Below are 14,954 nucleotides of genomic sequence, written 5' to 3'. Positions count from 1 at the left end.
TGATTGGGTTTCTTGTGATAAACATTCATTTCACTCGCTCAACTCCTGTAACTGTGGTGGAAAAACCTTGCACACCCCAGAGATACCTAGGAACATACATCACGCCTCTCCACCCCCTTACCTCTCCTCTCTTTTCCTAGCCTCCATATCCCTCTACTTCCCCCCGACTCTCTGAAGTCAGCTCCCTCTCTCCATATCCCCTGCTCTCTCTCTCTCACTCTCTCCACACTGATCTATGACGCTGAGCTGACATAGCCGCGTGGTGAAGCTGTCATCTTTCTCCTCGGAAAGTGTTTTTCTATCGACTGCTGCTTCCAGAGCTGCCTGCCTGCCTGCGTGTGAGGATTAGAGCCGTCTCCGTTACTTCTCTCCTCTCTCCTCTCTCTACGCGCCAACCTGACATTCCTCCACACGTCTCAACCATTGGCTTCATTTATCTCCCTCACTCTCTTTCCACTGCTCGCTTTACTGTTACACTGTACTCGTGCCTCTCTCACACTCACACACGCTCTCTCATTCTCTCACTCTCCATCCCCTGCGCTCATACCTCTGGACTGGTGTGCTTTCCTCTCCTGCATGGACGTCTCCTCTGAGTAAACACATGGTGGTGAAAGAGCAGGCTTTCACCACCATGAACACCATCAACACCACTGTCTCCATCAGCACCATCACTACCACTATAATCAGCACCAGCTTTACCTGCAGCTGTTTCAGCCTTCAGAGAAAAATAGAGAGAGAGAGAGAGAGAGAGTATGTGTGTGAAACAGAGCAAGTGAGGGAGAGCTCCACGCTGTGTGAAGCTGCTCAGCCAGCTCTGTCCTCAAGCTGTCCTGTGCAGTGCTGTCTAAGGGGATCCTCTGGAAAAGGGACTGCACAACACTTCTACAGCTCTCTGACGATGTGATTGTGGATACAGCAACTCTGTCTGCAAGGAGACACAGTCTCTCCATCGCATGGTGGACAGACCCAAGAGAAACAGCCAACTGTCAACTAAGAACAAAGGAAAACACCCTTTATGAACATCAACTTTGGGATACCATGAATGTGTCTGCAGAGGCGCCTGGAAACTGGAACTGATGTGGATGGGACTGAGGGTGTAGCAGACAGAGTGGGACCGTCCCACTCACATCTCCCATGCTGCCCTCCCTGTGATTGGGGAGACTGCTGGGTGGAGACAGTTGTGTCCCACAGTGGAACCTACCCAGAGTGTGTGTGTGAGGAGACCCAGGTGCCAGACTGAGCCCTGAGATGTCACCCAGGACCAGGTGTGGATGTGGATGTGTGTCTGCTTGTGAACTGGCTCTGATTCTCTTCCTGCTCCTGGGAGGACCAGAGGTCAGCCTGCAGGGCAGGGCGCCAGGCAGACACAGGAACAAGGGAGGTAAGTCACACACAAGTCCAGACGGACTCTGTTGACATGTGCGTAAGAGATCGTGCTTCTGTTCTAGGCTGTGATGTTTTGAGGATTGCTGATCTGCTGTGAGTTTGTGGTGATGGTGATAAAGTCAGTCAATTGGGAGCAGTGGATCCCTTTTCCATCTCCCTCTGATTAGAATTGTTCTGTATCACACCAAAGGCATGAATATGAGCCGATGGTCTATGTTTCCTTTCCTATCTCTCTGGCACTAGTTTCTGTTTATTGAACTGTGTTAAAGAGGTTAGTAAGAACATTTGGAGGGGTGTGTGGGAAAGCCCTGGTGTCCATGGTTCTGATTATAGTTTTGGACCACTGCTTTGTACCAAGTTCAAGGATTGCTATTGCCAGTTTGTCCTTGAATGATTTCAAAGTCTGTACTTGAGCCATTTTGATTCCATAGCAGATGTTGCATAGTGCAGTGGTTTTGCATGATATTCTCTGAGGTGAGTAGGGTGGACTCTATCTCTTTCAGTCCCTGTGTGTGGCCGTAGCTCCCATGATGCTGGAGTACAGAGGTCTGGCCTGGCAGAGAGAACTTAATGGGTAACACCCATGTGACTGTGCCATGTCATGATAGGGACCATGCAGAACAGATGCATTAATGAGAGGCCACACATCTCCCAGCTAACCCCTGGGTCTCTGCCTTGTCTGGTGTCACCTTCCCCAGGGCCACCCCTTTCGCCCTGTGTGGTGCTGCTGATATGGCTTGGACTGCCTCCCTATCACTGTGCCCAATGGCTGAGCAGGGGTGGCAGTGACCCATCCTACCCAGCACCTCTCATCCACCTCACTACCTAATCCTGTTTGATGGATTAATGCTCCTCTCTTATCTCCCTGTTGGCGCTACCCCCCCCCCCCCCCCCCCCCCCACCTCCCTCCTTTGCCTGGCAGCACAGTGCAGTGCCCGCCTTCAAAGGGCCAGTGATGGAACTCACTCTGATCCCCTAAACCAAATGTTCTGTCTGTTTCCTCTTTTTCCTCCCTCTCTTCTTCATGTCCCCCCTCACCCCTGCACTCATCCCTCTGCTGGTAGGAGATTAATGTGTATTTAGATGACATTGTTATCCAGGGTGACTTACAAAGCGTTTCTGCAAACTACTGTGTAGCACACAGGTAAATAAAAATTATGATTGCCGTGAGCACATGGAAATACACTGAAAACACATACCCTCCAACTGCCAGGAGAACCCGGGCTTGTTGAGCAAAGTGTTCCTGAGGTGGGAACCTTCACATGTGAAACAATGTGTTTTTGGAACACTTGGGGATATTTCACATGTGGATTGTCACGTGATCACAAAACCTTTCAAATGTTCATATGTGAATATTTTTCAGATGCGATTTGACAGGTGATGCCCTGCAAACAAAAATGAGTCGTTGGGATAAAAATACAAGTGCTTGTAATTAACATACACTGTTTTTTCAACATAGATATTTGACATAGATCCATGTTGTTTGTTTATTTATACAGTACATATATTATTCACCTAGGATTTGAACACACAACCTCTTGGTTCACGGCATTATGATCTTCCTGCTACGCCACCATGTGTGAGTCAATGACTCATTGCACCTGTGTTCTTACACTTTGGACTTCAAAGTAAATCTCAGCTTTGTTAAAAATACACTCGAGAAAACGATTATATTATCATGCTACAGCAGAAAGATTAGCGTATCACAAATCAGGTCAAATCCCAGGTGGGCTCATATTGAAAAGTCTCTACTAAGTGATCATGTCAAATGTAATCATATTGTCATTGATTAAAGATTTGTACATTATTTTAGCTGAACAGCATACCACTTACTCTTTAAAAAACCCATACCATTTCATTCCCTTCCAAAAACAAAGCACATGTGAAATCACATTATCACTGTTTTCACATGTTGGGCTGAACATTTCCACATGTGAAAACAAAAGAGTTGGGTAGGTTACTTTCTAAATGTAATCCGTTATAATTACTAGTTACCTGTCCAAAATTGTAATCGGTAATGTAACTTTTGGATTACCCAAACTCAGTAACATAATCTGATTACATTCCATTACTTTTAGATTACTTTCCCCTTAAGAGGCATTAGAAGACAAAAATGTATGTTACCAAATGAACAGCATCTATTGCAGGATAAATCAATGTTTACATAGCTGGCCATATTTGAACGTTACATTTTATTTATGGGTTTGTTATGTAGGCTTCTTCTAACCCATTCCTTTCTACTACATAGAATATTACAATTAAATTATATCTTTATTTAACTAGGCAAGTCAGTTAGGAACAAATTCTTATTTTCAATGACGGCCTAGTGGGTTAACTGCCTTGCTCAGGGGCAGAACAACATATTTTTACCTTGTAAGCTTGGGGATTCGATCTTGCAACCTTTAGGTTACAAGTCCAACGCTCTAACCTCTAAGCTACCTGCCGCCACATTAAAAGCCAAAGTGTATCAGAATTCCAGTCATTCCAATAAATGTTATACCTCTTGATCTTCAAGAATAGGACTTGGAAATATGCAAGTATAGATTAGCCAAATTATTTTACCTGAGCATGAGCCCAAAACTAAGGATTTATTAGCCAGCCCTACTCTGTTGTCATGGAGGACTGATTGGGTTCATTGATTCGAGTTGAATAAAAGCTGCCCTCATGGAATGGCATGCTATGAGCACTACTGAAAAGTGCTATTTTCATGTGAAAAATTAATGCCATATGCTGCACTTGCTATAGGCCTATTGTTACCCTTGTAGTTGGTGACACTTTGAGATCTTGATAATATGCAGCTGTTTAAAGGGCAAATCCACAGATGAAACAATAACAAAACGGTCGCCCCGCCTCTGGTTTGGTAAAAATCTGATGGATGGGCCTGGAGACATGTAACCACTCTCGGATTAATAGACAGAGCTGTGGATGCAAGGACCGACCATCCACGATATGCAAATGAATGTTATAACCACATTATGAAGCTATACAGTGTGTGTTTATATTTACAGTGTTTACAAACATAGGAGTAAAACAAGCTTTCATTTTTAGGTTGTCATGGATTGTGACAGTTTAACTAACCTCATGAGGCATTTCTAAGTTACAGTGGGGCAAGAAAGTACTTAGTCAGCCACCAATTGTGCAAGTTCTCCCACTTAAAAAGATGAGAGAGGCATGTAGCCATAATTTGCAAATAAATTCATTAAAAATCCTACAATGCGATTTTCTGGATTTGTTTTTCTCATTTTGTCTGTCATAGTTGAAGTGTACCTATGATGAAAATTACAGGCCTCTCTCATCTTTTTTAGTGGGAGAACTTGCACAACTGGTGGCTGACTAAATACCTTTTTGCACCACTGTATATTCTTCAAGAATCAATGGAAACATAAGCTACCATTCAACATTTTGCGGTCACTTAGAAATGTACTCGTTTTTGAAAGATAAGCACATTTTTGTCCATTAAAATAACATAAAATTGATCGGAAATACAGTGTAGACATTGCTAATGTTGTAATTGACTGTTGGAAAGTTGGAGGCCATTTATCAGAAACCATCACTCCTGTGTTCCAATGGCAAGTTGTGTTAGCTAATCCAAGTTTATCATTTTAAAAGGCTTATTGATCATTAGAAAACTATTTTGCAATTATGTTAGCACAGCTGAAAACTGTTGTCCTGATTAAAGAAGCAATAAAACTGGCCTTCTTTAGACAAGTTGAGTATCTGGAGCAACAGCATTTGTGGGTTTGATTACAGGCTCAAAATGGCCAGAAACAAAGACTTTCTTCTGAAATTCGTCAGTCTATTCTTGTTCTGAGAAATGAAGGCTATTCCATGCAAGAAATTGCCAAGAAACTGAAGAACTCGTACAACGCTGTGTGCTACTCCCTTCACAGAACAGAGCAAACTTGCTCTTACCAGAATAGAAAGAGGAGTGGGAGGCCCCAGTGCACAAATGAGGAAGAGGACAAGTACATTAGAGTGTCTAGTTTGAGAAACAGATGCCTCACAAGTCCTCAACTGACAGCTTCATTAAATAGTACCCGCAAAACACCAGTCTCAACGTCAACAGTGAAGAGGTGACTCCTCGATGCTGGCCTTCTAGGCAGAGTTCCTCTGTCCAGTGTCTGTGTTCTTTTGCCCATCTTAATATTTTCTTTTTATTTGCCAGACTGAGATATGGCTTTTTCTTTGCAACTCTGCCTAGAAGGCCAGCATTCCGGAGTCATCCTTTGACTGTTGACGTTAAGACTGGTGTTTTGTGGGTAGTATTTAATGAATCAGCACCATTGATTCTTGAAGAAAATAACTTAGATAGAAGTTAGTTCATGAGGTTGTTTCATCCATTTTGGACTTTTGGATTATATATATAATTTAAATATAAATATTAATGTAGCAATCACCCCTTTAAGTCTATCACAAGTTTGCGAGCTTGAGCATATGACCATTAGGCCTCTGGATTTATTTTTATCAGCATAAATCAGATTCGGCAATAAAAGCCCTGCTTTTATTCCACAGGCTGGGAACAGCACTATGCAGCTGTTGCAAGAGCTCATTTTCACTGGTTGTCCACTGGTTTCAAAAACAATGATTGATAGGCAGCTTAAACTTCTTGAATTCAACCTTTATTGGGTTCAAATACACATTCAGATTTATGACCAGCCATCACAACAACCACAATCCATCCGTAAGGCGCAAATAGCTAAAGGAGAGAGCAGTACTGTGATTCACATCAACGCGCTATGTAGATATCAATAATAAGTGATATCCGTATCACCGTAGACCTTTAAGCGTTTATTCAAGTTGAATAATCTTTGAATGCTGACAGCAGTCACCCCATTGGAAGACATACCTTGGACAGTAGCCTACAAAAGCCTATTCCTGCTCTTTTCCTACGATCCATCAAACACATCTGATGTGTCATCATAGTGTTCTCTGACTTGTGGTCAGACTCGCTCAGGTGGAACAAACTTAAACGAGACTTTTTCAATGCTGATTTGAATGTCATTGAGAAAATAGAGAAGTGTCAAATGGGTTTTTTTGTAAACATCCTTTCTGAATTTAAAAGTAATCTTTGAAGTAATCCTTTACTTTTTCAAAAGCATCAGTAATCTCATTACAATATTTTTGCTCAATATTTTTCCTATAACAGATTACAGTTAGCGTTTTTTTTGTAATCCGTTACTCCCCAACCCTGTTCACATGTGAAACCATATGTTCGTATGTATTAAATGTAGAGTTCACATCTTAACACCACCTGTTCACAAGTGAGGAGAAAAACATATTTTCACCTCACATGTGAAAATGCAATTTCGATTTAGATAAAAAATGACATTTTGCCTTAACTTGACATAAGATGAAGTGAAATGAATGTGGTTTTTCTGTAAGGGACACCGGTGGAAGCCTGTCCTCGGCTAACAGCAGATCCCCCTTCTGCTCCCCTTGCCCCCCCAGAGACTGGCTTACTGGGGGGGGGGGGCTACATGGAGGGAGAGGGAGACAGGAAGAGAGAGGGGGGCGAGGTGAGAAAGGAAGAGTTAGGACGTGGGAACAACATCACTACATGGTGATGACTGTAACAACATAGATATGAAATAGGATGATCTGAATCATGAAGAGGTTTGCATAAATCATCCAAGTCAATAGGAGATTTTTGCATGAAACTTGTGTTTGTTAGCGATTTCGAGTCCTAAGTATGCACATAATGCAAAATTTGTGAGTAATGTATAGTTAAGTGTTTTGATATTGTTCTCTGTGCAGTCTCTAAAGCACTGATATTTTGATCTGACATAAAAGCAGTTAAGACCTGGGAAGGATTTTCAATTTGAGTAATGCAACGATAAATCGTTGTTATTATATATTATGGGAAATATCTGTCAGTGAATAATAATTTCCATTGCGTAGCATGACATTTGTATTCCATATACCTGAGCAGGATGTGGTATCAAGGCAGTGGAATCGAACCCTACTGTATCTCAGTCCATATATTTCTCTACCACTCTGTTAGAGTCTGGCCTGGAGGGCAGCTTTACAAACATGCTTGCCAACAGTAGATGAGGGCCAAACGGAATCTCCCCTGATCTCCTCTGATGTTTTAAAATCATAAACAGTGGTATTCTTTCTGAGTAATTCTATTAATACAGTACATTTATAGAACTCCTGCCAACATTGGAGATGAAATTGTAGAACTTCTCATTTAGTGTTCACTTTGTTGACCGGCTGGATGTGGAGATGCTCTGGTGCAGTTCCATGCTCTGTGCTAGAGTATGATGAGCATGATGTAGTAACACTATGCCAAGCTCCATCTTCACTGTGCTCCTTTATGGCCGTCGTGATAGGAGACGTTGTTATGAGTTAAGAGCCAATCTGACCCCGGTGTGATGACCTGGCCCTTCCCTCGGGAGGGTCTCATGGCTAGCAGAGTCCAGTTATCAGAGTAACATGATGGGATTGACTAGTTAGCCATACCTTTCTCTCACCTCCTCAACCCCATCCTCCCTTATCCCTCCAACTCCTGGTAATCCTAATGTTACAGCTGCCAGAAACAAATAGAGCACACAAAGCCAAAAAGCATCATTCTCTGTTCTTGGATCTGAATCAACTCAACCACAAAAGAGAAGAAAAAGCGAGAAAAAGACTGTTCATGACCCATCCAGAAACATTGGGCGAAAAATTGAAAGGTGGAAGAGTGACGTCAAAATGGCTACTGGTCTCATGGACTGGTAACGTTAGGTAAGTGTGGGGTTGTGTATTTAGCCTACTAGCTACATTAGCTGCTAAGAAATGTTCAAGCTAGCTAACAAGGCTACTTAGCTAGCTAGAATATTCTGTATTCGGACTGTTTTGTACTCAAAGGAATCTAACGATAGCATCTTGTAGCCTCAATTTCAACTAGCATTAGCTAGCTAAAGCTAGATATGCAAATTCTTGATATTATAGTGAGTTTAGTTTCTAGATGATAATGCTAGCTAGCTAGGTGGTCGACAGCATTTTCATTCCTGGACCACCCCAAAATATGCACATAGCTATAACATTCGGTACACATTCGGTACACACACACAAGTATTTCTCAGGGAGATACTGGTGGAGACAGTCTGAGACAGTCTGTCATCACTTCCTGCTCATCCACCTCTCCAACTCCCACTCATCCTCCTCACCAACACTGTCATCGCTCAGCTGTGGCTGTTAATTAGCCCCCTCTGCCCAGTCTGTGTGTAGGCCTAATGAGGATGGACAGGTCTCAGATCAGTAGAAGTGACAGTTAGGGACTGCCGGGTGTGTATGTTCGACATTACTGCCCGCGATCCATGCCTCCATGTCCATCATGTCCTCTCTGACCTCACTAAACAAATAGCCCCAGTGGTTGGCTAGCTGCTCAGTGACATGCTCTTTGTGTAATATTATTCAAACTGTGGAGGCAGCATGGCTGATGGCCTTTACTATTCACACTGATGTGACAGTGGCAGCAGATAATTATGACATGACATCAAAACAGAACTGTTTGTGTGTGCATGTATTTCCTGTTTTGGTGGCCCATTTTTCTGCCCCGCTGCTGACATGATATGACATGTGCTACTCATCTTGCATAAATCACTGTAAAGGACTAGAATATGATGTGAGGCTGTGCCAGTGCCATCAGAGGCTTGTTCTGTTGAAGGTTGTAGTTCTGCACACCTGGTGTTGTCCATGGTCTAGAGCAGAGTGAATCATGTCTAGCGGATATCCATTTTCCTCTGTGTCACCCATTCCACTCAAACTCATTGAGCACATCTGTCACCATATCTATGATTAGTCAACAACCTAAGATCTTACCCAATCAGATGTGGCTTGAATGACCAAAATTCAACCAACATGGCCGATCCAAGAGAAGTAGGTTCCATAACTTTAGCCTCAGACATACTGTACTTCAGCATCTGCTTTGAGACCAGCAGAGGTCGGGTGAGCAGGGCTAAAGCATGTTGAGGGTAAAACATGAAGATGAAGGTGTCTATGTATTCCATGCAGGGTTGTAATCTGGCTGTCGTCAGGGTAACCTTGACCATCCTAATGGAGGACCTCTAAATGAGGGACTAACTCTCACAGCCCCGCTACACGTTGTCAGGCCACATTTGTCTGCGACTCGCCTCCTCAGCCACAACCTTATCATGTTGCATCGCCCAGTTTATTGTCTGCTTCATCATACTCAGATTGTCTGTGCGCACAGGCCCCTATCTCTGAATATGTAATGGCAGGGACTGGTTCCCTCTCTACAACTTATGCAAGGAATGTCAATGAGACCCGGACCTCTTCGAGGATGGCCCCAGTAGTATCTGTCCCAGCATGCCATGCTCTGCTATCCAACTGTGAAAAGAAAGCAGGCTCAGGCACTAAGATAGGGCTCTACCTGTGCAGAGTACATGCCCCTTTGCCCTTCCCGTCTCCAAAGTGCCAATTTGGGTGGTGGTAGAATTTCCCCACATTTCTTTTGGGGGGGTATACATATTTTGTCATTGTTGTTCTGGACCCACTGCCCTCTACTGCCCGCAAGTCTACATGACATATTCAAGTTCGCCACCCGTCACCCTGTCCATTGGTTGCGCCTGTTGATCTGCCCTGTACAGTGCTCGTGAGCACCCAGTTGTGCCTGTTTCCAATCTGCTTGAGAGCTGCGGTCACCGGCCGTGTGTATGTAGCTAGCAACCTAGTTAAAATATTAACAGTACTGCCACAGCAGCATAACATTTGATAACGCTTGATTTAGACGACATCTTTATCAATATTCGGTCTGGCTGGCTTAGAGAGGCAGAAAGACATAGAGAGGACCAGTCATTGCTGCAGCAACACAGGTAGTTTAGACTATAGCTAACCACCATACACTAAAATATCCACTCAAGACACTAGCATGACAGCCACATATCATGAGTTAGAAGATTAGGAATATTCTACTATCTGATGAGAGCTAGTTAACTTGCAGATTTACATCAGTCATCAACATCAATGATCAGCTGATAGCCCAACTTCTTTTCCTTATGTCAATCATGTGTTTAGGAGACACTGTAATTAGCTTTCGTATCATTTATGATGATCAATGAGTGTGTTGTTGCCTAAATAAATAGGGCTGTGCTCAAAAATGTTTTTGTTTTTTGTAACAGAGGCATTTGGTATGTTATGAATTTTGAGATATGAATTACGAAAGTCCTTTATGAAAGAGAGAGAGAGAGAGAGAGAGATTTCTCACTACAGTTTTCCTTGACACAATCTCTATTTCTGTCTTGAGAAGATGACTCACGTAGGAGCCACTGATGTGATGGTATGGTATAGACAACTTCACCTTCACTGACATGATAAGGATGTTTTTATTTTGCCACATTACAGCACCCCAGAATTGCTCTGCACATTATGCTAAATCATTCACAAAACATTTGGACATAGCACTCCCAGTCTTAGAGCCTGTGCCAGTGTACTACCAAATTCAAAACAAAGAGCATTCTTCATGATGTGAGGATGGAACAAACACTGTATCGTAATCGGCTCATTCAAAAGTACCGCGTTGAACCATTTTCCAAGTGAAATGAGCTTCTTAGGCACGCTAAGAAAATGAGTTTTCTTTGGAAAACATTCAGTGGAGATACAAAAGAATTAGGCTAATTCCGAATTTGCAGGCATAAGCTTTTCTGTTTTTCTCTTTTCTTTTGAAGCCTAAATTGTCTGCCATTCCTACTTCGACATGCCAATGCAGGGAGAATGTGAGGGTAAAGCAGGAGAGACAGCATGACTTGGTGTATGTGCGCCATTGTTTTTTCTTCAATATTTTCCGTTTAAGCAGTGAGCAGACTCCATGGCCAACATATACAGTCCTATTTTATGGATTAGGCAATGGGTCTTGAGGGCATGACTGGCTACTGAAGCATAAGAAGTGTCAAAAGTGTCAGTCTTTTTTTGTGGCTCGTTTGGCTAAAAACATACAAACGATTCGCTGTGGAAACAAAATCCAGTCGTTCCTGCCAAACACATTTAATGCTTCATGGTTTATGTATGCATCTTTTTGTTTCCAAACTGGGCTTCGAACGAAAATGAAATAGCTTTTTGCTTTAAAAATGTATTTGGATTACAGTTATACAATCATAATTAGTCACATCGTTGTCATATTTGGCTATGACATCAGAGTGGTGGCATGTTGTTGTCAATCTAAGACAAAGTCACTCGAAGTGTTGTAGCCCATGACCCTTGTTTGACCATCCAGTAATTGGAGTAGTGTTCTACTGACTACTGTGTCTTGCTCTTGTCTATATGTTTGAGAATCATTTTCAGTTTCTCATGCACTGGCTTTTTCCTCCTTGTGTGTCAACATACAGTATATACATGTATATCCATATTCATGATGATGTGAATAGAACGGCATCTGCTCATCCACTCCCATGCCGTGGTTCAGTGGTCTCCTGCTTGAAATGCTAAGCAGTGTGTTGTGAGCTCAGCCTGTCATCATCAGGGGGGAATTACGGAGACTACAGTCCACGGGAGTTTAGTGGCACCTGTATTGGGGAGGTGGTAATAGCTGGAGAGGAATAGGTTGAATGGTATCAAATACATCAAACACAAGGTTTCCATGTGTTTGGGGACATTCCATTCACTCCATTTCGGCCATTATTATGAGCCGTTCTCCCCTCAGCAGCCTCTACTGCTAGAGGCAGCCCACTGGCAAAGGTGTAATGTTAAATAGGTCATCGTGTTTGAAGATGAATATTTCATGGAGCATACAGGGAGATGACCCCTGAGCTCAGCAGAGAGCCTGCCAGGCAGCCAGCTCCCTCTGCTCTGCTTTATGGAGTCTCCTGTTTGTATTGAGTATTGTACAATGGTAGTGATAATTAAGAGGAAGTTGCTGCTATTCAAGACAGGGTTCAGATTACTGGTGAACTCTCTCTACTAGCTGGACTGTGGACGCCTAATTAACCAATTTATTTGAAAGCAGAGAATTCCAAATGATTTTGTACGTTTCTTATGTTATGTATTCATTTGTGGTTGTCCATCACACATTTTAAATGATTTGTTACGAATTAAAATGTGTATTATGTGTTACAAATTTTCAAAATGTACAATATGTTACGGATTCTAGCTAGGTGACTAACTTTAGCTAGGATAGGGGTACGGATTGAGGGTTAGGGTTGTGTTTAGGAGTTAGGTTAATGTTTAAGGTTAGGGTTAGGGGGATGGTTAGTTAAAAGGGTTAAGGTTAGGGGGAAGGGGAAGTAGTTACAAAGTAGCTTTGGGTTGGTAGACGTTTGCGCTATACACCAACCCAACCACCCTACTTTCGTTTTTGCTTCAAGTAGCCACTTGTCTCATGTAACCATATGAAACGTAACATATCGTACTAAATGGAGCATCTCTGAATTACAGAATAATACAAAATGCTCTGAGACCAGGTTGCTACTCAAGGTGAGTCATGGATTGGCTGTGTGGGACATATTGTTCCCCCTTACCCAACTATTTTCCACTCATGTATACACTGGACCATAAAAATGCTGCAAGCATAAACACATGACCATGAATGTAGCACAATACAGTGTGAAGAATGATGTATTGTGCACAACTCTGTGTGTGTGAATGCGTGCATGCATATGCATGTCTGTATGCAACACTACATCCAACTCTGCTCACAACACACAGCCAGAACGCTGATGTGGATTCACATAAATATACAACAGCTTTTGCATCCGATCCCCTCTAGAATGGAGGAGGCATAACCTGTGAACTGTAGTCCATATTCTTCCAGGCAAGTGAGGCCAGTGATAACGCCTGGAAGGGAGGGAGACAATCAGGGTTGATCTGAATCAGCAGCAGCCAAGTTAAACACAATTACCCAGTCCACCAGGGAGATCCACCGAGGTACACTGTAATTATGTTCCTGTGTTTGAATTAACAGGCCTCTGGTAAAGAGAGAGAGATTGTCCATCCAAGAGACTATTTCTGAACACATAATGGAGGGAGAGTGAGAGAAATCAGGATGATATTGTGTTGTAGAGTTCAAACTAAGTGCTCTGATTGGTCAATGTTATGCCCAACAATGGCCTGCTATGTCTGACAATAACTGACAAAAGAATAGTGACTAGATGCTTATTAGAGCTTACTGAACAAATAGAGGACTGCTGCTAAACCAGGAATCCATTCAGCCAGAGCTTCAGGTCTTAAAATGACAGTGAATATGTTTTTCCTCTAATTTAAGACTGTACATTATGAAATGGAATCGCTGTCCTCTCTCTCTCCTCTCTAAATCACAGTCCTTGTCTTTTCATGGACGCATACAGTAGCATAGGTTTGATATCAGAACATCTTCTCCACCGGTAAACTTACGGTCTCTCCACTCTTTACCTGTTCAGTGGAAGGCTGGCATAGAGCAGAACCTCTATAGGAAGATGAAGAGCAGGTAAAGCTTTAATGCTTATCTCCATTTTCTCATTAGAATGGGACTACTGTAAGTAAATGCCGTACGTTTTAGCTGTAAGCTTCTAAAGAGATAAATATGGAGATATCACAATGAACCCCCTCTCACATCCCAACCCCCTCTACTCCCTTCACCAATCCTGGCACTTAGTATGTGTTCTACATACCCTAATCTGTACCATACTCACGGTGGTGCCTTAAGTGCTGACCCACATTGACTGAGGGGGAGAGGGTGTCCACACGTTTCCTCGTCTCTGCCATGTCTGAGCTAGACTTTAATATTGTGGTGCTTTTGTTCTGCTCTCTTCAAGGGAAAAGAGAGGTAGAGATGTACCATGGCTGCAGTAGTAGAGAGGCACAAACTACCAGGTGAACTGGACTTTATGTGAAATAAGAGCAGCTGTTTAACAAAACACGCCTGACTCTCTGACCGACGAGGCCAATATGTTTCCATAAAGTTTTCTCACACCATGCCAGCGTGATTCAGAGTGTACTTCAGTTTTCTGATTCGTATTATACATGCGTAATGGCCCCCATTCATCTCTAAAACAACGTGTCAATGAGCTGTTGCTGCCTTGCTGAGCGGAGTTCTCTATGGGCGGTCTGTGTGGTGTGGTATACTGTGGTGAGATATGCTGTCATGTGGTACAGTATACTGTGGTGTGGTATACTGTGGTGTGGTATATTTGTGATGTGGTATACTGTGGTGTGGCATATGGTGGTGTGGTATACGGTGGTGTGGTATACTATGGTGTGGTATACTGTGATGTGGTTTACTGTGGTGTGGCATATGGTGGTGTGGTATACGGTGGTGTGGTATACTGTGGTGTGGTATACCGTGATGTGGTATACTATGGTGTGGTATACTCAAATCAAATCAAATCAAATTTTATTTGTCACATACACATGGTTAGCAGATGTTAATGCGAGTGTAGCGAAATGCTTGTGCTTCTAGTTCCGACAATGCAGTAATAACCAACAAGTAATCTAGCTAACAATTCCAAAACTACTACCTTATAGACACAAGTGTAAGGGGATAAAGAATATGTACATAAAGATATATGAATGAGTGATGGTACAGAGCGGCATAGGCAAGCTACAGTAGATGGTATTGAGTACAGTATATACATATGAGATGAGTATGTAAACAA

At 42.7% G+C, this 14,954-nt stretch overlaps 1 protein-coding gene across 5 annotated transcripts in view; it reads left to right on the top strand.

Moving 5' to 3' along the window:
* The first annotated feature begins 279 nt into the window (after positions 1-279).
* LOC110533890 (roundabout homolog 2) overlaps positions 280-14,954 on the top strand; it is a 186,188-nt gene continuing 171,513 nt past the window's right edge. For all 5 annotated transcript variants that reach the window (XR_016483706.1, XM_090186658.1, XM_021618477.3 and 2 more), the window contains exon 1: positions 280-1,381. Coding sequence is in view for 4 of the 5 variants with exons in the window: in XM_090186658.1 (XP_090042784.1) it covers positions 1,249-1,381 (133 nt within the window). In the remaining variant the exon portion in view is untranslated. The remainder of the gene's footprint in view (positions 1,382-14,954) is intronic.

The sequence above is a fragment of the Oncorhynchus mykiss genome, chromosome 10 (assembly GCF_057628025.1).
Source record: "Oncorhynchus mykiss isolate SJ-2025 chromosome 10, ASM5762802v1, whole genome shotgun sequence".
Taxonomy (NCBI): Eukaryota; Metazoa; Chordata; class Actinopteri; order Salmoniformes; family Salmonidae; genus Oncorhynchus; species Oncorhynchus mykiss.
Note: the sequence above shows the minus strand (reverse complement) of the source record. Positions and strands in the feature narration are given on the sequence as shown.